The 25,930-nt window shown below is 36.5% G+C and overlaps 1 protein-coding gene across 3 annotated transcripts in view; it reads left to right on the top strand.

Annotated features, from left to right (window-relative positions):
• Positions 1 to 3,585: 3,585 nt before the first annotated feature.
• The window catches only part of LOC136345426 (protein Wnt-4-like), a 51,184-nt gene continuing 28,839 nt past the window's right edge, over positions 3,586 to 25,930 (top strand). For 2 of the 3 annotated variants that reach the window (XM_066293750.1, XM_066293731.1), the window contains exon 1: positions 3,586 to 3,984. Coding sequence is in view for 2 of the 3 variants with exons in the window: in XM_066293731.1 (XP_066149828.1) it covers positions 3,899 to 3,984 (86 nt within the window). In the remaining variant the exon portion in view is untranslated. Of the gene's footprint in view, positions 3,985 to 16,059; positions 16,331 to 25,930 lie in introns of those variants that run through there. The other variant, XM_066293739.1, reaches the window with a different exon arrangement.

Here is a 25,930-nt window from a genome sequence, read left to right as displayed (position 1 = left end):
GAATTTCATTTAACAAAATTTCACCCCGCTACAACAACCATATTGACATTTCATTCAAGTAAACTTGGTCCATAGTGCTTGAAATTGTCGATGGGATCTAATTTTGAATAAATGTCACAGAATTCATGGAAACATATTTACATTTGTGATTTTTGTATATTTATTAATTAAATTGTGAATAGAATTCACACACTTTCTGGTATACAGTGACTAGCATTAATATTCGGACACTATGGTGTTTTTGGAAGTATTAGGTTTTTTGCTAACTTATTCTTAACTAACTTTATTTATTGCATAATTTTTGGTTACAACAATGTTTCTAGTATATATAAATACATTTTTGATCGTTTAAATTTAATTATATACAAAGATACTATCGAACAAAGAAAACAAGGAATAATTTTACTATCGCAAAAATATTCGGACACGGAATGCGATGCGATGCAGTGCAGGTAAAAAATAATGGAAAAACATTGCATACAGGGTTTTTTCTGATCTTAAAAGATTAGAAACGCGTCAGACTCAATTGTCTTGTTAGTTGTGTACAAGGGGTTTGAAGGCGAACTTATTACTTACTAAAATTCACATTATGAAACGAAAAGGCAAAAATATTTCTTTTGACATACGACAATTGATTATTTTTCATCACGCTAAAGCCAGATCGTATCGAGAAATCGGTAATTTGTTAAGTATAAGTAAAAGGACAGTGGGTGATATAATTAGAAGATTTGTTCAAGAAGATCGGATTGAATCAATTCCGCAAAAAGGACGCCCGAAACCTATTGATGAGCGTGAGAAGCGTAAAATTATTAAACAAATTAAAATAAACCCTGGACTGAGTGCTCCTAAATTAACAGCTGATTTACTAGAATACAGTGGCAAAAAAGTACATCCTGACACAGTTCGGCGATTATCAAAAGAAGACGGGTACAACGGAAGAGTAGCCCGAAAAAAGCCCCATACGTATCGGAAGTCAATCGCAAGAGACCTCTCGCCTTTGCTCATGCATTCGTTGTGAAAGAGAAAACATACTGAAAAAGCATTATATTTGCTGATGAAAAAAATTCAATATTTTTGAATCCGATGGTCGTAAAATGGTATGGCACAAAAAGAATGAAGAGATAAAAATTAATAATCTCCGGCCTACTGTGAAATACGGCGGAGGGAGCATAATGGTTTGGGGCTGCATCTCAGATGCAGGAGTAAGCGAATTAGTATTTATTGAAGGAAATTTAAATAAAGTTATGTACATGGATCTTTTAAAACGAAATTTACTAAAAAGTGCTGAAAAATTAGGTATATACGACAATTTTAAATTTTACCAGGATAATGATCCAAAACATAAGTCGCGTTTAGTCCAAGAGTATTTATTATATAATTGCCCTAAAGTATTAAATCCTCCTGCACAATCGCCCGATCTTAACCCCATAGAAAATCTATGGGAATTTTTAGACCGTAAAGTCCATAATAAGCCAGTCAACTCCAAAAACGAGTTAAAACGACGATTAGTTGAAGAATGGCGACACATACCTGAAGATTACATTAAAAAAATAATTGAAAACATGCCGAAACGGCTACAACAAGTTATAGAACATAAAGGCAAACCTACGAAGTATTAATTTGTTTATACGTTTTTTTGTTTATATAAATTTTGTTTACAAATATTATGTTCCTGGTTTGTGTCCGAATATTTTTGCGATAGTAAAATTATGCCTTGTTTTCTTTGTTCGATAGTATCTTTGTATATAATTAAATTTAAAAGATCAAAAATGTATTTATATATACTAGAAACATTGTTGTAACCAAAAATTACGCAACAAATAATATTAGTTACGAATAAGTAAGTAAAAAACCTAATACTTCCAAAAATACTATAGTGTCCGAATATTAATGCGAGTCACTGTATGTCATATAACGATTATTCATAAAACCCTAACTGTTAAAGACTAATTTGTTTTGGCTTCTGAACCAAACAATTTAGATATTTATGATCATGCGTGAAATCATATGAAATATAAGGCAAATATGTAAAATCATCTGTTAGTAGCGTGTTGTAAAGTATGAGCTTGTACTTACTTTCTTGCCTGCAGTAGTCTATTGTAGGAAACATCTCGACAATAATGTGAAATTATTTCATGAGGTATTATCGATATGTAAAATTAAAATATCGTTAAAGTTACTCATATGAAAATAAATAATGGAGAATTTTTTCGAGCGAATAATATCGTATGACTTTCCAGCAATATGTGTGAAATTGCTTGACACAGAGGCAAGTTCAATTCATTTCCTTGCTGTTGAGTGGTTATTGAAGTGATATTGGACGATTCTGATGGAATTTATCGAAAAGAGATCAAACACCGTAATAACTCAAACAAGAAGACATAAAACATGAAAATTTGAAGCGCCTCGATGCGGGCTCGACTTGTGTAAACACCAGATTAACTAAGTCAAATAAAAAGCACAAAGCCTTTCTACGTATCCAAATAATCAAATGGCTTTCAAATGTGCCGAAGAAACGGGGGAGCTTTGCGTAGCTTTGAGAGTGTTTGAATTCGGAGACACCGACCGGCCTTAAGATCACAGACGAGACGCATATCTAAACAACGGTGAGATGAATGCAAACGATGTGGATGATCGTGTGCTTCGGAATGACTAATTTTTGAATAATCGATTGGAAGTGGAGTTCATGGCTTAATTAAGACCTAATCCAATTAAATATTCATATATTCAGCATATCAATGTGAGCATTTTCTAAATTCTGCTTTCATTTGAATCTAATAAGTAATATCGAATTAGATCACCGAACGCGGAGAACGACCGATTTGGCAATATTTCACACAAACAATTGACGAATGCGTGAAATTTCAAGAATTAATCGATTGCAAAAAATGTCCGGAGGATTTCATTCAAAGTAAAAACTTTTTATTTCTTATTGTAAAAATATTAATGGAATTGGTCTAGAGCTTTGAGTCCTTCTAGTTGAATTTTACATTGTTTTGAAAGAAGTTTTCGATTAAAATTGCATAGGTAAGGAAGGGTGAATTTCACATTTGACTTTTATGGCTTAACGATTCACTTTCGTCGTTGTTTCAGTTCGATTTCACACAATTTTCGACATATTTTGCTTTGCTCTAGTTCTCAACTGTTTCTTAGAGAGTTCGTTTATCATTTTGTGAAATTTTACACAGAAAGCAGTACGTTTGAAATAATAACAATAAAAAGCTATTTGACATTACTTCTGGAATATTTCACGCCAAACAAATTTAGAGGGCAGATATCAAAGAGGTTTTCGCTTGGGGTTTAGTCAATTTGTGTTTATTTTGCGCAAGTTACTGAGACTCTTCTGAACTGAAACAGAGGGCAATGCTTGTGTGAAGATTTTTCAAGATTTATTTGCTGCAAAATTCTCTGTAGTGCTAAGGAACAATGTTATCGAGCCAAGTTCTCTTAACGACATCACTATCAATCTTCCAGCGCCCGATAGCGACCCACTAATCTGGTGATATCTCAGCGATAAGTGATTACTCAAAATCAACTGATATCTCGAAAAGTGTCATTGGGAAGCAATTAGATCTGTCGCGTTGCACATACCTGTCCCGAAACCTCCAGGTTTAGGTGGTTGGGTCCAGCAGGACAGGGAAGCGTCGCGACGCCTCGCACGTGGGGCGCAGGGCGGGCCTCGGCGCGGACCGCCGCGTGGGCAGGTCCGGCCCGCCCCACATGGGGCTCCGCTGAAAGAGGGGCCCCCAGTCTCGTTCCTACTGCGGTCGAGCTTAGGTCGGCGCGTGGGTGCTCCTGTCCGAATCGCGACGAGTTTTTTTGGTTTAGTGAGGTGGACTGCCCTTGGAATTCAGTGAGGAGTGATTGCTGGTGAGGAGGGCGCCTCGCACGAGAGGAGATGGGGCGCCGGAACGGGGGGGCCGTCGTCCTTACCGCCACTGTGGTGTGGATGGCGCTGTGCCAGTGCACCAGAGCTGATTGGTGGTGAGTATTTTTTTCCCATAATATGTGTAACACTTATTACGGAACTTAAATACCAATAATATCAACACCTACCGTAGTGAAATTACATAATCTTATGTAAACCATCTAGGTCTTAACTTTATTTACAATCAAACAGCGGCGGACGCGAACGGGCGGTTACCCATCGATCCGCCACTGCAGATAGGAGAAAAGATGGATGGATGGATTTTCAAAATCTGGGGTACGCCAATGATTTTTCGCGTTCCCTTGCTGTGTTTCACTATGCAAATTCAGACACAATACATTATGAAAATTTTGCATTTACGCATCAGTGTCAGGAATTTTAAAAGAGTGAATGAAAGGATGACATAAAAAGAAGTTAAAAAAGTGAAAATAACGAGGAAAAAGTCGTATGCGTTGATAAAATTGAAGTACGCCTCTGGTTTTCAAACACTTTCACAGACCCCAATGGGCGTTTTGTAAATCGACTTGAAAAAATTAAGCTCCTATGTACTTCGAATTCAAAATCAGCATAATGTTAAATGTTATATAAAAAATGCGAGATTTATGAAAAGTGAAATACGCGACTGGTTTTCATGAAAATATAAATGTCCTCTACATATTGGATGCTGAGCACCCCTGTAAGATTTTCTTATAATTTGAAGAACGCGCATTTTTGGCTAGTAAATGTAGCGGCGTAGAGAACATAATGTCCAAGTAAGAAACTCAGGCAATATAAATGGTCGAAAGGAAAGTAATAAATTTGCAAAATTGCAGCTCCTCAAAAACTGGGATACGCTAATGATTTAATATATACATACTGAGTGGGACAAAAGTTCATTATCATTATTATTTGAGACATTATCATGTAGCAAAAACAGAGCTGTACTCCATATAATTTTGAATTCAGAAGCAGGACTTATCATGTCATGTATTTTTTTGCCACATGTATATGTAGCATTTGCAATTTACGAAATGCGTTTGATACGCCACTGAACTTGAAAAATTGTTCTCTTATTTTTGCGATATAAAAGCAAACTTGGAACTGTCAGATTACGATAAACTCAGTAGTGTCGGATATACATTTTTGGAACTTTTAAACTGGACACTTGACTAGACATTCGAAATCTCATTTCCCGAGGATTTTCCATCTCGTTTATCCACTTTAAAATTTCCTCTGTTTGGCTACTGATACATCGTTTAATAATTCAAGATTTCAAATAGAAATCTTTCAGCATTAAAAAAACAATGGCGTATCTTGCCTTCACGCATATTAATTAATTCTTGAAAAGCATTTTGTCAAGTCATGATTTATTACCCCATACCTTTATGCATCTCTCTCAGAAACGCCACTGGCTAGACGATTTTTTAAAATTTTGACGCCTCTATGGAAATTTCTAATTTTTTATTTAAACTTGAATTAAACGCGGTGGCGTAGTTTCTGTGACATTTTTAGATTAATCTTCATTTATAAAATCCATGGCTGGTGCGTCTCTGAGTTTCTTCAATAGTAGTTTGGTGAAAAGAAAATTTTCTTGGAAATTTCAATCTCTCAAAGTGATAAAATTACAGTGGCGTAACTCATTTTCTAACGCGGCTAGAATTTCCTTTTGACAAGTTGCCTGAATTTTTTTCAGATAGATCTTTTGATAGGTGGTGGGGTTTGACAGGAATTATAAATGGAGTTTGGAGGCATCAAATTGTAAAATCATCAGTGGCGTAGCAAGGTTTCAAATTGTGATTGTCGGTTTTTGAAATTGAATCCGTTCCTTTTTTGTAATTTTTTATTATAATTTTTTTAGTCTCATCGTGGCTTTATTTGTCATGTCAAGAGCTTATGTCTAAGGCTTGTCCCCTATATGAGAAAAGCTGACCCATGCGGTGTTTTTAAGAATGTTTTCCATCTTCACAATTTTTTTCTCTTTTATTATTTGACTATTATTTAAATATAGAATACACTCCTGTCAAATAAAATAGGTGTGTAAATTGCCTTGTTACACCTAATTAAACAGGATTAAGAGATTTTAATACAATGAACCAGCTTGTTTGTTTCTAGCTTGTTAGACTACGTAATGCGAACGTCGCTCACGGTTTTAATCGTCGTCATTAATGATGCAAAACAGTCATATTATTGATAAATTAAATGGATTTGAGTTGTAAATTTTAACAAGTAAAAATGAATCTCTAAAGGTGTTTGGAGACTTCGGGAAATTCAAAGAGTGTTCATCATCTCATTTCTGGAATCCCGGAAAAAGCTGCTTTTTCAACAAGAACTTTGAATGAAGTTTGAGAACTTTTAAGTTTTTCCTTAGGGCACTTTTTGACTAAAAATTTGAATTTTACTAAAAATTTTCGATGGTTTTGGAGTAAACTTGAGAGTTTTTAATGTCTAAAAGCCCTGTGGTGGCAGTAGCTTTTGAGAGTTTACACTGATTTTTTGAACACAGAAATATATTGTTAATATGGCACTGGATTTTCACAATAGTTTTTTCTCGCCACCACAAGTGAATTTATGAAATGAAGATTTTTAAAATTTTGAATAATACATTTATTCATGATCAGGATATTAATTCACACTTATATAGGTTTCCAAGCGGTTAAGAAGTCAGTGACGTAACCCATTATTGCAAAGGAATTCTATTTTTAAGTTGCATTAAGGTTTGTTTATAGGTTTCACTCTTTCAAATCTGAATTTTTAATGCCACTGGGTTAAGTCTTATTTTCTTCTAATTTTTTTTGCATTCTACTGACTTTCAACGATGTTTGCGGCTCTTGGATCGTTGACAAATCAGTCGAGACGAGATATTCAAAACAAACGAGTTTTTTGCATCGCGCCTTGCTCGTTTTTGCTTTACTTCAATTTACATGCATTCTTTCTCCAATTTTTTGACATTTTTTTTCGTGTAATTTTATTTTTACCAATCGACCCCTGCACAACAGAATCCCCTATTTCGGCGATATATTACAATCGCATTCCCTCTATGGTTTGGATCTAGGAAAGCAGACTGCGATTCCGGTCGCTTTGAAAGAAGGGCCGAAGATTGTTTCACCATGACCAATTGACCAATATCGGACCTGATTTATGAGCGGTAAATCGATTGTTATATTGAATCGGGAGAATGAGGAATGGTCGTTATTCACCGTCATGATGCTGCGTGGTGGAGCCGCGATGCCGTGACCAATTGCCCGGTAATGTGTTTAACCACCGGCCCTGTCCGTTGGTCATCGGTCGTTTACTGGCTCTTTACGAGATATTTCCAACAACTTATTAGTGGGCAGCTTACTCGGAAAATCACTATAATACCCACGAGATTTTGGTATACCAATGACAAAATAAGATAACGTCTAACGGTATATACGAGGGAAAAAGGAAGTCATGTAGGTACCTCGAATGGATTTATGGCATAATTGTGTAAAAGAGCGAACAAACACATTCAAAGTCAAGTTCCCCATCTCCTCATAGAAATATGTACATCTTTTGTAGTTTATTGCGTGGGTAGATTATAAAGAAACTACAAACTCACACGATTCTTTCAATAGAATACTCCAGACAACTTACTAAATATGATTCACAATACCGACTGAGTATGTACATGATAAATTATCACCAATAGATTGTGCAGAAATGTTTTAACCATGAGAAATTCTTTAGGGCATAACTGTTAACTAGAAGTTGATGAAATGGGAATCATCTATGCTATAAAGCATTCGCTCAGCTTCTTCTGATGATAGATTAACAGGGAGGTGTTATGTAATAGAGTGCCTATGCCAGAGAATGTAATGAAAATGTCTGAATTAACATAACGAGAAGTCGTTTATCATGCGATGTTGATGTGGTCTCGATTGAAAATACGAATGTTAAGGTCTGAGTTGAAAGGTGAAGGTGAAAGAATATGGAGGCAACAAGTTACACCACTGAAATTTGTATTTTTGATATTTAAGGATTTCACTTCGATTCCCTAAACGTCGCATTAATCTCGGATTAATATGTCTCCGAAATATTTAACCTAATTCGTTATGTACTATACATAATCGTAAGCCACTGACTTCTATAACAGTTGAAATACGCAAACTTTTTTCTTTTTCTCCTTTCGCTCCTTAGCAACATGTCAGAATTAAATTAAAAAGGGTAAAAGCAGGATAAAATATGACCCGAGGTGCCCAGTTAAAAAAAAAATCATTACGTTATTTTAAGCCAAGCTGCACCATTGATTTTATTATAGTTTGAAAGCACCGCATTTTTTTTTTATAATTGCTCCTAGCTATGAGTATAAATAAAATATTCTAGATCTCCAGTGGTGTGTCGGACGGGAAGAGATGAACACCCCTATATTTTATTTCAAAATCGTCTTTGAACACTCACGCTTTTACGCCACTGATGTTTGTAAACGTCTTGCTGTGGCTATTCAGGGATGTATCAGTTTTAGGTCTAACGCCTGAATCAAATGTTCAGCAACCAAACAAATTATAAACCCCTCTGTTTTAAGATAAACACCGCCACTGATTTTTTTTTTTTTTATAAAACGAACTGCGTCTCTGACTTGAGATACGCTACAGTTGTGACTACTCAATGGTATATCGAGTAAAGATCTACTTTAGAAAGTATGGTGGAAAAAACGACACTAAGAGCTAATTTTAAGATTACAATTGCGTTCAAAATAATAAAACGCTACTGATTTTTTGCCATGGTAACTTTGTAAAAAACCATTAAACTAAAAACATCATTGGGAAGCTCAGAGGCGTATTCTAACCAGGAGAATAAAATAAAAGCTGTGTGTCAGGTCACGCTACTGAGCTTATAGGAAGGCACAGACTTGAGTTATGCCACGTTACAACTGTGACTATTCAGTGACGCATCAGGAATTTTCTTACGTTACGTTTTTGCGTACGTTCCATGCGTCTGAACAATTCGTCTGATTTGAATGGAAGCAGAAAGCAAACTTTCATTGCTTCCGTATTTGTGCCTTAAATGAAACACACTGTATATTTTCACACATTTATGCCCTTATCACACATATGTATATTTTTACGTATTTCACTCAAGATTCTTAGGGCTCAGAAAATCCGACTCCAATCGCCCATTAAGACGCAGCGTTTTTACATAGGGTTCTACTATGTGTATCTCCGAAGTAGGTAGAGGATTTTAAACATTTATTTTAACTTACAATTCAGTTCGGTTATATCAACTGCCGTCTTCTTCGATTGGTTTGAATTGAATTGCTGAGAGCTTTTAATGATTCCGAATTCATATCGTGCGGGATTATTCCATCGCAATTCATCCTGCGATATCGCTTCTTCTCGCACGTACCCATATACATCCAACAAGAGAGGTTGACCTTTTGTTTTACTGATCTAAACTTGTTAATTGGAAAAACCAGTTACGCGTCTTCTCTCCAAGAAACAGACGGTTCTCTCTTCGTGTAGATGCACGAAAATTGTTCTCTTTCAACAGCACCTTTCAGAAAAACGTTTTCTTCGGCTTAAGCTGAGACTTCTTTATCTAAATACGTCCTAACAAGGCCTTAAAATAAACTTAATATTCCGGCGTAAAGTTCTTTAATGAGACATGCGACCCGCTAATGATCTTCATATTCAGCCGAGGATAACGACTTGTCAAGATATTCCTAATTTTCTGAAACGCCGTCTTCCTTTTACCTTTACTAATCTAGTTTGTTTGTTTTAATTTTCAGCGATATACGTGAGTAAATATAACCAGAAATGAATTAATGGCGAGCTGTTTAAAGGAGAAGGTGATGGCTACAATATGATACTATGTAGTTTTCCTCGATTCCCTTTTGTCATCTAGTAGTAGTTTTTCCTCAGTTTGGCATTAAGTCTGTGTCTCAACTAAAGCCCACATATGCCCATTAGTTAGTCATGAAGGAATAATGTATTTGCACCTGAATGCCGTTTAATTATTATGCAAATAGAGCATAAGGTAATAGCCGAAGGTTAGGAGCAATAACTATGCCAAAAGGCGATAACAATCGGTTAATATTTATCGTAGTAGCTCGTTCGTTTTTATGAATGAGCAACAATAGGACGAGGCACGCAAGCGAAGTGTATTGAACTTGTTTGTTTTGGCAATAAATTTAGCGATAAAATCGCGGAATAAACTATAAATACACCGGGAATTGTTGTATAAGTTACACTACACGATACACCTACCGCCGACGAAATGCGGTAGACGAAATACTACTGGGATTTGAGCAGACCATTCACGGCGTTTGATAATGCGAGATCGGGAAAAAGTGTAATCAACTAATGAAAATGGGACATGTAACTTAGGAAAAAACAGTTCCAGGACCACGCCATGGGAGAATTAAAGTCGACCATGAGGACCAAACCTAGAACCCAGAGGTAGATGAGTCCCCCTATAACGGAGAACAGAAGAAGTCTACTTCTAGCGATAATTTACAAACCAGTTCATTTACCTATCATTAAGATGTACTGAAAATTTGTTCTTTCTTAGCTTGGAATTTAGAAAAATCGATGATATGCAGGGCGTCTCTCAGAACAGAGGGGTTGAAAAGGTCAAAATTATGAAAATTCGTAGAAGCACTGAGAGGAGAAAAAGGCCATTGATTTTCATGGATATTGAGTGAATATAATTTTTTATTTTGTAAAAAATCATCGTCTAACCAAGAGAGGTAAAAAATTCCAAAGGAAAACAGGCGTGGTTTGTCATTCAAAATCTTGGAACCTTGTAGAAACTCTGAGAATCGAAGTGCGCCGCAGGCACACATACACATTCATAAATACTGAAACTACATAAGAATTCATTTTGTATAAAAAAACAGGGTCGTGGCAAAGGGATTCAAAGGATTAAACTGCAAAGAAAAACTAACCGGTTATCACTGAAAATTCGTAGAGGCTGTGAAAATGACGTACGCCACTGATCGGCACTGCTATAGAAAACTAATAAAATTCCGAGAATTAGAGTGAAAAAATGCAAGAGGTTCAATCGGTACGGTAAAGTTGGCGGGTTACTGGACTGAGGTAAAATTGGCGGGAGCGAGAGAGGTAGAAAGAAAAAAAGCGAGAGCCAAAGAGGTTAAACTCAGAGCTATAAAGGAACACAATTAGAATGAAAAAAAAATTCTCAACTTACACCTACCAATTTCTTTGCGAGCGATATACCTTTAAGGCTTTAGCGGCATATTGCCATTTCGTCTATACCGCATCTCTTAATGGGGAATCCATGGGAACAAAATCAGCAATTTTGAAAATAATTAACATCTCAAATTAAGCGAAAACCCGTTGTCATCTACAAGGAGCAGTCAAGAAATTAATTAAAACTTACGACCCCCTCCATCTACATAAACAAATACACTTTTCCAGCACCTTGTGGTATTTGCATAATGGACTCCAATGTTTGTAAACATAATGCCCGAAACCTTCACTGTGTCAATGACACTCGAAATGCTTCGTTTGGGGTTTTGGTCTCGAGTTACATTCGCGACTTTGCCGACGAAACTTCCGGTTTTGTGCTATCGAATCAGAAGCGGGAACGGTTAAAATTGTATAAAATGACGTGGAAATGTGTTTGTTTGGGTGCCTACCTTAGCAACTTGAAGTGTCAACGGCAAAAATTTTGAGTTTCGAGTCGTTTCGCAAACATTCGCTACCGCTCGGATTTGTTTGAAGTCACAAAATGGCGGACGTGTACCAAGTCTTGAATTTTCCGGAAAAATTTTCGGTGAAATTTTATACGTTTCCGATTGATCTGAGCGCAGAAACTGAAGTTGTTATGGACTGGTGGATGTAGTGCCTCGCGCTGATGCAGTTAACGCTGGCAGGACTGCAGGATTTTGTCCGAAATAAGTTGGGGAAAGTATTGTAAAGTGAGTAAAAACCTTACCTCCCCTTTTCAAGGTTAAAACCCTACAATTCCCATTTTAAGCTTTGTGAGTTGAACACATCTCACTTTTCAACTGCAGAAGCACTAAAATTCTAAGCCCAAACACACTATTTTTTGTTTCCCAAGAAAACGCTTCTGATGAGCTTTAGAGTTCTCAATTTTACTTTTAATAAACTCGAGTTGTGCTACCTGTAAGATTCTCATTTTTCAACTTGAAAACCAGTGCACTATCATTGTGTATCTTTCAATTTCCGAAAAAAACATTATCGAGTAAGGTTATTTCAACTCTGAAAACGTACAGTTGGCCGCATTAATATTCGAACACCGTAGCAGTTAAGTATTTGTTGCTTCTAAATTAAGCTGCTTGTGAAATTAATAAATCTCTTGTTATATAATAAGTTAGATCACACATTCTAGATACTCAAAAGATAGTTTTTATTTCCCTAATTTATACACGTTTTTTATTAATCAATATTAATTGACATACTGCTTAAATTTCACAGAGCAAAATTATTCGGACACGTCACATGTTATGCAGTTTGAACGTCCTATTCTGCGGAATTTTTTGCTTAATTACAACGTTTGTAAACGTATATTTAACCGCTACCTCGCAGAATTACTTTAGCTGTGAAAATGCCACGTAAAGGTAAAAATACCACGTTTGATATACGCTAACTTGTGCTTTATAATCACGAGAAAGGAAAATCACATAGTAAAATTGATAGATTATTAAAATTAAGCAAGAGTACTACAGCTCATATCATAAAAAGCTGTAAGCATTCGGATAGAATACAACCTATCGCTCAAAAATGGCGTCCGAAGTCATGTATATACGCCATTTTATGAAGAAAGTGAAGAATGATCCTGCAGAATTGTTTCAAGAAACTTGAGAAAAATTTCATGCATCTACGGTGCGTCGAATGATTAACGAAAATAAATACCATGGTAGAATTCCTTAGAGAAGATCAGATATTAACGATGTTAATCGAAAGAGAAGATTATCGATGGCCAATCAATACATTTATGAAGGAGATATTTGATGGAATAATGTATTATTTTCTGATAAAAACAAATACAATATGTTTGGTTCAGGTGAACATAAATTTATATGGCTCAAAGTCAGTGAAGAGCTTCTTGTTAAAAATCGCAGAGCCACCCTGAAACACGGCGGAGAAAGTGTTATTGTTTGGGGTTGTATTTCGGCTACTAGAGTGGGCGAATTAGTTTTCATCGATGGAATTATGGACAAAAATAATTATTTAACTCTTTTAAAAGAAAATTTAATTCAAAGTACTACTAATATGAATATTCGGCAAAGTTTCAAATTTGACCAGTGTAATGATCCGAAACATAATTCGCGTGTTGTACAGGAATATTTATTGTATAATTACACAAAAGTATTACATCCTCCTCCACGGTCACCGGATCTGAATCCCATAGAAAATCTGTGGGATTACCTGCATTGTAAGATCAGATCACAGCTCATAAAATCCAAAAATGAATTAAAACTATGACTCACTGAAAAATGGTCACGTATTCCACTATCATGTTTATATAAAATTATTTCTAATATGTTTAAACCATTGAGGTATGTAATTAAACAAAAGGGCTATTCTACCAAGTATTAAAATTGTCAAAATATATTATATTATTGATTAAAAACGTAATAATTCGTGAAATGTTCGAATATTTTTGCCTTCTTAAATTTAAGCAGTATTTTACTTAATATTGATTAATAAAAAACGTGTAAAAATAAGGGGAATAAGAATTATGCTTTTAGTATTTGGAATGTGTAATTTAACTTATTATAAAATAAGGTGTTTATTAATTTCACAGCTTAGTTTGAAAATGACAAATTCTTAATTACCATGGTACCTCAATATTAATGCGGCCCACTGTATATGTGAACGCTCAAACGTCCCCACTTTTTAACTAAAAAAGCATTACAAACCGCCATTTTAATCGAACTTTCAAGAATTTCCTAAGTATGGTAGTGCGTTATACCTTCCCACCTCTGCTTCGAAAAAACACAATTGACAAGTGTAAGAGAGGTAAAAGGTATTCTCACTTTCAAGTACCAGAGGACTTCTTCACTTTTCAACTCTCGGAAAAAGAACCAATAGAAAAAATACAATTCACAAGTGTTGTAGAGACGAACGGTATCCTCGCTCTCAAGTATCAGAGCGTTAAAAGGTATTCTGGCTTTTCAACTCTAGCATTGCAACTAGCTCTATCCTTATTAGGATTATCGATAAATGTGCGTTTGCCCGCTTTTCGAAGTGTCACCATATCACATTAACTTCGAAACAAATCCACTAGATGTCGCCAGCATTTTTAGAGCCAACCCTTAAAAAGCCCTAAAATATTTAAAGCTCTTTAAATCGGACCTTAAGTGCTCGTTGGTACCGTTTGGATCTTCCTTACTCTCTAACGCTCCAATGCGGATTGAGACTTAATGGATAGGCAAAAAGCACTGGTCTTCTCATTCCGTTTAATATGTCTGTCACGTAGCTATTTAAAACCGAGTAATTAGTAGTTATGGCTTCTGCGGTTACGTGCTGTTACGCTATAAGTAACTTTATTCTAGTTAACGTATGAATTAGACGTTGGCAGGTATGTGGTTTATTGCTTTTTATTCTGGGTATAAAACTATAAAACTGATTTCTTTATGACTTACGTTGAAACTCAGCGTGCGATAGGTTGATAATCCATTAAACCTTCATAGATAACACCCAAACCACTCTCGTGAATTCACGAGCATTAGATGGACAAGTCTGGAAAGTTTGTCTTATATTAATTAATCCATCAGTTTCTTAGGGATTTGGAATATTTCTTCATCTCTAAGTTAACAAATCTCTGCCTCAATTATCAGCCATTAAAACCACTTACCTATGCATCATATCGCGACTTCTTGCTTCTTCTACTAATGACTAAGGGAATAGCTCATAAATTATGTCTGTTCAAGGCCAGTTTTTACAAACAAACCAAAGGTAGTTATCATATTGGGGATAATCTGGCCATCTGTCATCTGGTTAATTAAGACATAAGTGGAAACAGGAATTTTGTTCCTTTGAGCTTAATGATTCTCAATTTTTAAGACCCGGAACAAAGTTGCCTCGTATTTCTCGATTTATACCTCCAGACTGGCCGTAACCCGAAGGGCTTTCGAGAATAAAATTTGACGACCTTACCTAATAAAACGTCTACGATGGCCGGCGCAAGTACCTCTTTTTAAGCTCGGAATGGGCCAAATTAAGTTTATTGTCCAACTACTATAGTAAAAATATCGTAAAGTCTTGGAATGTCCTATAAACTCTATTGTAAATTGGGCATTACGATAATAGAAACCGAAGTTGATGGGAATTATTTTTTTTACATGGTAGTCGCGCTCTTTGTGTATTTGGGAAAAGTTAGGGCTATGGATTACGGAAGACTTTAAATTATTCTTTGAAATAAGGCTGATATACTTCAATGGGCTTCATAAATATTTTAAAACAATTGATTTCAATGAAAATATTCATAGGCCGATGGAGTTCTAGAGGGCAATGTAGTGACGCCACTGGAGTATCAATTTCGGAAAATTCACCAGGGTTAAAAGTCAGATTTTCCTACCTGAAAATCCTTAATATTGCCACAATCGCTACGTCTATGGCCATAGAGTGATAACTACGGATCTAGAAAATGTCTTTCCTACTAGATTGGCCCACACTACTGGGATTCTATTCAGGTTTAAAACTTCGTAAGGGTTAAAATTGATCGTTTTCTTTTTTTATTTTATAAATTTTTAACAAATAAAAAAAACTTTCAATAAATCACTGCTCCGCCTATGGATTCGACGAATGAATCTCTACTGCGGCACTGGGATTGAATGCACAGCAAAAACTTCTTAAGGGTCAAAATTGGAATTTTAGACATTTTCAGTTCTCGGCTCAATGGGTATTACCTTCCAAATGAATTTGTCAGCAGTACTTTGGTCTATTGATGTTTTCAACAAGGACCTAAAGAAAGGTACCTGTCTTGCTGTCAGTGCGGCTTTGATGGAAGATTCTTCTATCATACGTGAAAGTAGAGCAAATTCCATGCTTTCCTCGTGTTCCCAGCCTAAGAATGGAGGTTTGCCTATATCTATCCAACTAAACAAAGCCCCAATAAAAAGTTAACCAAATATTTGACTTCTTGCACATCTTCAAGAGCCCACTTCTACTTAGGGAGCAATTTTACGATTATTTTATGTTGCAAACAAGGAAGTGGCTTTACATCAACAAAAGAAATTTTAATTAGAAATTGTGGCATTTCTAAGCAGGAAGCTATTTGACTCTTTTCGTTTTTGTACCTGTGTGTGTGTGTGTGTGACGCCCTTGTAATCCCTAGGAGAGGATTATTTACCAAAGATCTTCGGCACTTCTTGTCACACTGAAGCCGACTTCTTTGTCTGAGACCATCCTTTAGCATGACAAAAGCCAATTTCCACACTTCCAGCGCATTTTTCACACAGGTAGACAAAAGGTAAGTTTTTCTATCTTTGTAGGCCACTAAATAATAGTCCTTTAGACCAAAGGGCTACAGCTAACGTGTTCTACTGAAAACAGTGTCGTAGCGCTCAGTTTTCAGACGTAACAAGCTCATGTTAAACATGCAAAAAGACTTATCCAGAATAGATTATAAATGAGCTGGTGCGACACTGGCCTTTTAATAATCAAGTTGCGGATTACCTCGCCTGCATCTTACCGCGAAACACAGTGGCAAGGTAAGCAGTGTTCAACATTAATTTTCTTAAAACTCATGTGTTAAATTTTGCTTACAATCTTCTTACCTGAAGTTCGTGTGTTGTGCCTCTGGTTTTTAGAGAACTAAATCACGGAACTTCGACTGGGGTTTATGCCTTTTTTACGTGATAATTTTCAAACTAAAAATATTAATTTTACTTGGCATAGTTTACGAACCCGTTTGGTACGTTTCTGACTTTTGAAGCATAAAATCGAGAATCTTCTTAAAAATTAAAAAAGTGACAATCTAACTAGTGGCACAGCACACTTTTTCTAATTGGAGTTTCAAGAAATACAGGAAATTCCTTCAAACCTACCTGATACGCCTCTGATTTTTAATGAATAAAATTGGGAATTCGCTTAAATACCAAAGAAGCTTGAAGCTAATATATCCCACTGAAACAAAGGCGCAGCATGCTTCATTCGCTCCTTACATTTTTTTAGCATTGGAAGTTTAAGAAATTTGTAAGATTTAATCAACCACATTGCTGCGCCTCTGATTTTTAAAACGTCCGACAAAAGTCCCCTTTGAGACGCATTGAAATTGTTATCAACCTGAAGAACTTTCCTTTAATCATAATAATATTCAATGCAGCGTAATAAAGCTCTACTATATGCAATTGCAATGTGCCTCCCACGCTCATCCTCGCTTAGTTCCCCCTATAAAAGACCTTTTGTTCAATATCCAACGTTCAGCGATTCTGGGAATATTGTACAGCAGCCATTGCTGACTTTTCAAAGATATTCTATTCCTTGAATGTCGCATTAGCTAAATATACAGGGTGTTGTCATCAGCAAAGTTCGGTCCCCGATACAGACGGACCATTAGTAAACCTTGTAATCTCCAGTATAGTGAATTAAAGGGCGTAAAAATGTGATTAGTAATATGTATTTTGCGTGCCGACTGGCCATCACTGTTGAAAACCTCCAATTAATTACCCGGTTAGCCATAAAATACCCCCACACTATCATTATCGTGGACCTGGATCAAGTTTATGGTGCCAAACTATGGAAGGATCATAAAGAAGTCGGGACAAAGTGGAAATTTGCTTATGATTTAATGGACTAATTTCCATTTTGATGCTGGCAGTTTGTTAACTTAACTTTATGTATTATTTACTTTGTCTACGCATAAAAAATGTTGTTGTTCGCCATTATTCCGGAGATGTTACGGAATCGAATCATACTGATGAACCTTAATGTTCCGCCGTAATCATGCGATTTTACTGGGAATTTTAGATTTTAGTTCATAAAATACTATGTTACAACAATTTGAGTAAAGATCTTGCATCAAGAAAAGCAGTGTGGAATTTTCGAAAAAAATTGCCTAATCACTTCCATAATGCTATTTTCGAAAGATTTTAGGTTGTGTAGAATATTCTGAAAATTCTGTGAAACCGAGCCATAATTTTTTTTTTTATAAAATTTTTGTCGCTGTGCAAATTTAAAAAATGAGTTAATTTTCTATTGCAAATTTAACATTAAATGATGCAAATTAAGTGTTCAATCATAAATCCATAGTATGTCCCAGTCAAGTTTCACCAATTAATTTAAATTGCGGTATTTATAACTAGAGTAATGATAATCTCTGCATTTATAATTTAATTTAAAACTTTCTGATTATTTTCCTATTGACGCAGATGGAGTTGGAAACTTTTTGAACACCCAAATTGCCCTCTCATATTCGCCTCGTAAGAAACTGGGCGCAATTCTCACAATCCATTAATGACCGGGTCTCCTGTAATAGGTCCTTCGAAAGAGATGAGTCCGAAAGGGCCAAAAGGGGAGAAATAGTAAATGTAAATAGAACGATGTTATTAAAGAAATGAGCATATTTATGTGGCAGAAGCATAAAAATCGATTACAACAACCCTGAAACAGGAATAAATTTAATGAGTAAAGTGGCAATAAGTCATAGCCGGTTAACACCCGTCAAAATAACATTAATAAGCTTCCTAGTATCTAAATAAAGTGGTGGAAACTGATTTACGAGCTCTTATTTAACTCCGTTTCTTGCTTTAACACGGCACAATTTTAAATTATGCTGTCTAGGATTTATCTGTTTTTTTGTTTATTACAGACCTAGTATGATAATAGATTCAGGCCCGGTAGTAAAAACTTAAAGGGACTTGAGTAGCACTCTTTGGCTGTCACTTTTTTGCCTCATAACAAGAAAGTCTTTGGTTATTAATTAGCCGCGACTAAAGCTGAAATTCCGCCAATTAATTCCCTTCATTGAGCAGGCATAATTTGAATAATTGCAAACTGAAATTCGCTGCCTTTCTACCCTCGGTATGTAACCGCATTACTGCGGCGGCAGTAAAAAACTACAACATGACAATAATAATTAATTTTATACTTGTAGCGGCATTTAATGTCCACCAGTTACAAAACGGCATTAACCGGATCACAAAAGTAGACTTAATTTTAATACCAGGACTTTAGTACAACTTTTACCGTGGTAATTACCTTCTTGCTTTCGACGGAGAGTTTTTGATGCCGACGCTCAGTGCCGGATTTTAAGTTTTCGACCCCTGAATCCCCAAAATACTGTGATAGTTCCCAAGGCGCGGTGACATTTTAAGGAGGCCCTTCGAACCTCGGCGATTCCCATAAGGTTTCCGTAACGGCGAAATTTGACAGTGTAAGCGGAAAAGAAACGGCGAAAACATTCGAAATTTTCTTAAAATCTCAATACTTCTCACTGCAAATTTTCATGCATTTTGGACACGAAAACCAAAATTACCCTCTATAAATTTAACCAAACTGGATGATAAGGCCTCTTTCGGTTTCCGAGATACGAGATTAATTTAATACCTGCCTTTACGGCTTTTGGTCCCGCAAAAATGAAATCTTTTGCATATTTCGCAGTTTAAATAAGTGTGAGAAAAAAGCAGTCTAAATTGGGAAGATGGTGATACAAAATAGTGACGTATCTGGCTTATATTTGATTGAATTTGGTTGATTGAAAATTTCTTTCCGGAGTTTACTGTCACGAAGTAGAGATTTCTATTTAAATTCATCTCATAATCTTCTTCAAATCAGCAGAGATCCGGTAGCTAATCACTGAAGAACAGGAACGTATCAGGCTCATAATTTCGTCGACAGTTTATAGAATTTAAGAATCTGCTTTAACCAGACGTTCTTTAGGAATTTACTTCTAACAATCAAAGAGTTTTTGCAGATAAATTTATTCCAAAATTCGTTTCCATACTTCCGTTGAAATCAGTAGAAGTCTCCTAACCGACTCTCAGAAAACAGGGACGTATCTGGCCTGCATTTGAAGGCAGCTTCGATAATGATATTTTAGACTATCAAAAAATTACTTGGATTCTGATGCGCCATGAGCTGCGACAGGCACTTCTTTTCACCTGAGTCGAAGCCCGTCTCCCTTTTGCCTTGATGATAATTCATTAATTTTCTTGCAACAAATTGATTAATCAAAAGAGCGATTTTTTAAATTTATTGTTTCACCTTAGTAGTCTCACCCTGTATAGACAAAACTCGTTATACATTCCAGCTATCCAGGCCGTCCAATTCGGCCAAAACCGAGACCAAACAAGAATAGAGAACATTAGCAGAAACATGTTGCCTCGTTAATTAGAGTGTGTTTTCCAGCGAAAACCCTTTTTCAGCCGTCAAGTGCCTCACGAGGGTCATTCACAACCTGAATTGCCTCAGTCATTCCACAACTTTTTAATTGGCTCACTAATCTATTCTATCTATTATGAATGAAGTGGTTCTGCGTTGTCATGCAGGAAGCGAGTACTCGAAAAGATTTGCATACATCACACATACGTTCTAACCCACCATTACCTTTTTTTACCTTTGATGGGTAATTTCATGAAATAACTCCGAGTAGGTGTCACTGAATGGGGTTAACCGCCATCGATTTAACCGCAGACAGTAATCCCATCTCTAAACCAATATTTACTTTTTCGCATGGTCGATGACCATAATTACCCCTAACAATCATTAAGATTGGCTGACTCAGTGAAAAGCGAATTACGCGATCAAATAAACCTGTTATTGAATTGGCACCCTGAATAAATATTCCATACCTGGATTTCCATGATGAATCATCAAGGTGGTTTTCCAGCAGAAACTCTCGCTGCTCTGGAGTAATAAATTAGGCAGCTCACGATACAGAGTGTAAATTAATAATTCAGTATCTCGCACATGCATCTCACCTCATAGAGATCCCTATCATTCGTAAATACCATCCTGAACAGTGGGCAACGTTGTATTACACGAAGAATTACAATATCCCTGACGGGTTGCTCTTTGGCTAACCGTCAGTTGATGGGATTCATTAAGTTTCTAGATTTAGAGCTAAAGCTCTATCTATCCAAATCAAGTAACTTTTCTTTAAAGATCGTCCTTCATTTGGAGATTAATCTTGAGGGCTGGACAAATCAAAGATTTTGTTCACCTCTAAACTGTTCTGGGAGTCCTCCGTGGGACCGCTGAGCTGCATTCTCTAGAAGTATGGCTTCGTCAGATTTAGTTTCTCTTTTAATAGCAAAGTCACCCTCTCCCTAGTGTCCATGTCCCATCAAATAAAATAGCTAATAAATTTGCCATCCCTCCACCACTGTGATCTATTAAATTATTAACGGCGATTTAATGTGGCCATTTGTGGCCGCTTATTCTTTATTTTTAATTAAAAGTCACAACTGGACGTCACTAATTCTAATTTGGTTCTTAGTGCACGTCACCAAACACTGGTTAGAATAAAATGTATTCTGAGGTCAGAAGTCGATCTATCTTAATCAGCGTTTTTGATCTGCGAGGGCTTCAGAATCTGAAGTTTCTTCTAGTTTGATAAATTGAAGCTGGTCCTCAAAGCCTCGTTGAGAAAATATGTTGAGAGCAAATTCCTTTGTTAACTTTTATACTTAAAAAATATTACATTCTGAGCTGGAAAAACGTAAATTTCATATTTTGTTCCTGCTTCAATGTCTCAAGACTGTGTTAAATATAGGTACGACTCAGAATGCATTATATACAGAGCGTTTCAAATGGGACCTTCGACACTGAGATCTCGGAAACTAGAGTAAATATGAAAAAGTTTCAAGGGGGCAAAATTGCGCACTTTAACCAAATGCCGCTTTCAAAATTTTAATTTTCGGGGTATTTTCGAGAATGTCAGAAAAAAACAAAAAATCGGAGATTTTGCTTTTATTTCTTTAGTGTTTTTCTACAAGAAAATCCAAACCCGCAAGCACATTTTCATCGCCACTTTTTTTCAGCTGCAGGATGACCCTTTCAGATTTGCTATCCGACGTTTCGTGTTTCGCCTACCATCACCAACTTTATTGTTTCTCATGGACGCGACATTGGATTTTTCGCCAGGAAAACAGTCGGATGACAAATCTGACAACGTCATCATACAGCTGAGAGGTGGCAATGAAAATGTGCTTATGGTTTTGAGCTTTTTGTTTAATAACGCTTAAAAAATAAGAACGAAATCTCTAATTTTTAGTTTTTTTTCGGATAATTTCGGAAATACTCGGGAAATTCAAATTTTCTAAAATTACGCAATTTTTTCTCCATTTACAGTTCTTCGTATCTCCTGCAGTTTCCCAAGATCCAAATAATGAGGATAGAGTTTGAAATGCCCTGTATACATATATATTATCTCAGAATCTGATGTATCCTCAGTATGTAAGTTTAGAAACGAATTTGCTCTTAATATCTTTTCTCAATGACTCAGAATGATTGTTATACCTCATTGAGCCCTCACAGGAATGCTAGATATGCTCACATACAGAGAATAGAGTACCTTTTGAGTCATCACTGAAAAATCTTTGAAATACAGATTTCCTATGATAAGGCGAAACAAAAAACGGAATTAATCTGAGTAGTAAGCCGGTAAGGGCTTGATGATGAGCTGAATTTCTTTCTTTGCCCAAGTCGTGTCAATGATTTCTCCGGAAAGGGCTTATGAGCAAAATTCCAGGGTTTACGTGCAAAAATTTCAAGACTCAAGAGCAAAATTTCACAGCTTACATTCAAGCTTCACGTTCGTTTAACTTGCGTCGCTGATACTCTAGCCTCAGATAAACTTAGAATATATCCTGAAGTTGTGCCGTCTAAGTCATGGTTGTTAAGTGTTCGAAAAAAAATCTTTCGTTTCCACCTACTTTTTTTTCACAGCCCTTTAGGCCCATCTTACGGCATCGGAAGGAGCACGGACAAATATTTATATAAATCAAGAAGACCGTCCGGATCCATGGGCATCGCCTAAGTGGAATGTCTTGTAAGGTATTTGTTTGACCAGGGACCAGGTTTTTCGTTCTTTTAAACCCGTCAGCGGCCCATGACCCATCGTGCGGATCACCCATAAATTTTCGGGGGCGAATTAATGAAAGGTTGCCATCAAGACTGATTGCCAAAAATACCTTTTCGCGATCGCAAATGGATTTGTGTTATACGACGTAATAAAAATCTTCGCCGAGGCCGCTGATTGGCGATGATAAATGATCGGAACGAGGTCATCTTGAACAATTGATCAGAGTTTTTATACCTCTCCTTAAGGCACTTTTATTCAATGAACTTGCACACTGCGCCGATCTATAATTAATCACAAGAAGCTGCTTCGATTACGTAAACAATAATGTTTACTGTTGCCTAAATTTAGACTCCATGATGGATATCAAGTTCATGATCTAATTATTAAATTTCGTTCAACATACGTGATACATTGACCTTTTGGCACCAAACACTGTTCACGCATAGACCAATAACTGTGCTCAATCGTCGCAATAGTTCAAAGATGATCACGCACCAGCCCAATTACCATCGTGTCACCCATATAATAAATATCCAATTACTCCTAAAGAAGACATGTAAAGAACTATGTAAAAAGACTCAGAAGAGTAAAGTAATTTCGTCGGTGAAGTTAATTTGTACCGACAAGCGAACGAATCGGAATAATCGACATATGTAATCTGGTCAACCATGATGGGTAATTTTTCCGTTGGTATTGGGTTTCAGGTGTCGTAAACTTATAAGTAAATTAAGGCTTTGTTGGAGCTACTTTGTAGGTTTAATACTTGCCTGGTCAATGGATAGGAGAAAGGAGGTTACTGTAGGCCAAAAGTTACGGTCAGTAAGATTAATGATGTTCACAGATGGTGTCGTTGATTCTCACTCTCAAGAGTAATGGACTTGCCAATGACCGAAAAAAAATCATCATGTACCGCACTCAAAATATATTCTATTTTGAGTTTCTGAGCAGAAGCCTCTCGTGCATGAGCGCAACATCGCCCTTTGAAGAAATACGATTCTGACGTAGATCAGAGAATTGTTGATCCGTAAGGGGGAGACTGGGGGTAGGGACGAGTTGTGAAGATGTATGGAGTATCTGCATTTTGAGCGTTTCTTGACCTCGATGATCAGGTAAAAGTTGTAGACTATAAACATGGACGAAATTGCTGTATTTTGAGTTATTTTACTGGTGGTTTTGAGAAGGCAAAAGCGACGGAAATAACCGAGGATTTTTCACATTTTAAAATTTACTGTAGTAAGAAACTCATTATAGTAAGACCCAGAATGTATTGGACAAAGGGCTCATTCCGCTTATGAGAACGGAGAAAATCAGTGATGCGCAAATGGGGAACTGGAGTTGGGCGCATAGTTTTAAACTCCCATCCCGATATACAGGGTATTTTACAAACCTACTGCAGAATTTTTAGAATATGTGGAACTCATAAAAGCAAACATTTACATTGCATATAGCTACGCCCGAAACTGCTTCATTTCCATGATGCACAGGGTGTTTAATTTCTTCTTTTTTTTATATTATTAAAATATTTAAAAAATGATTTGAGATAAGGACATGAAATTAGAGACACGCTGTGGTGCATGTTCTGTAGGAGGCAGAATATTTTCCCCTAGACAAGGGGCAACCGTGCAGTCATCCAACGTTTCCATATATGTAAATGGCTCAGAGTTCAACGATACTATGGACGAAGAGTTTTATTGTGCGACGAGGCATGTTTCACACATGTTTGTCTTCATGCCCTTTATCGCTACAAAAAGAAAATTAAACTAGTTTTTCCTAAATAATTTAAAACAAAATCACACTTGGAAACCTACACCGGTGTTTTTGTTAGGCTCAGGAAGAAAAAGACATTTTTTGCCTTGAAAACGACTACTTGAGCAACAAAAAACTAAGCGGCCTTTTTTTTATTAAGAATTGGTGGAATATACATTTTTTTATGGGTAATAAAGAGATCAGTGGCGTACATTTTTTTTCCTTAAAAACATATTATGTAATGTACGTTTAATGAAATTGCTCTTTGGCTTCCGCAAATATCGGGGCTTAAAATTATAGGTTGCCTTAGGTGCTACTTTGGAAATCGTCAAGAAAAATTCGAATCTTGCGAGGTGGTGTTTGTAGATCTTATCGACAGATATTGTTGCTGTGTCGTCCTTGAATACTCAGTTTGATGAACCGTCGTTTCGGTATAACGGCCATGGAAATCCTCATGATTAACTTGGTTAAGTCATTGTTGCTAAGTCTTATAACGAGTTCCGAGTGAAAGCTTAGCAGAAATAGTTCAAAAAGCCGCGATGAACTTATCACGCTTTAGTGATAAATTTTCCACCGCAAGAAGTAAGAGGCAGCTAATTATCAAAAGGAAAGTATCAGATTCAAACACTTCCTGTTTTACAGATTAACGAGATTAGAAGTGCGACTTTGGGCCTCCGACAAACGGCCACAAATCACCGGAGAGAAAGTGCTATTGAACTTCTCAGAGAAAAATTATTAATATCTTCGAGGCATCATAAAAATCTTCTTGCAGCCGGCTCGATTGTCTTCGTTCTTGAAAAAGTTGTAGGAGCCCCTCCCTCTCAGATTAGTTCAACCCCCTGCTGTAATTAACGGCTGGCGGATTTAACCGAAGCCGACAGCCTGAAAATATCTCATTAACCCCGGGCTATTGCATCTTAAATTGAGAACCACCAGCTGCACCAATGAATTTTTTCGGCCTATATTTGGTCAAAACTACTTAAACCGCTGCTGTGTCTCCTCCCCCCGCCCTCCTCCAAGGATAAATAACTTTAATAAAAAATTAATATAAATTAAATCAGCACTTAATTAATTTTCTATGGGCTTTCAATCTGGGCATTTAAGATGCATTGGTGCGGGCAATCTGTATGCTTCTTGTATTCAACCTTGTATACCTTTCCTCTCCTCATTGTTCTCATGTTATCAAGCCGCAAGTGCCTTTCATCAGCGGCCATGTTCGGCCCACAATACACAGAAACCCTCTGGATGTAAGGGAGGTACCACTGAAGAGGTTTATCTGTCCAACGTGGTTCGAATTTT

This window comes from Euwallacea fornicatus, chromosome 2 (assembly GCF_040115645.1).
Source record: "Euwallacea fornicatus isolate EFF26 chromosome 2, ASM4011564v1, whole genome shotgun sequence".
Taxonomy (NCBI): Eukaryota; Metazoa; Arthropoda; class Insecta; order Coleoptera; family Curculionidae; genus Euwallacea; species Euwallacea fornicatus.
This window is presented reverse-complemented; position numbering and strand designations above follow the sequence as displayed.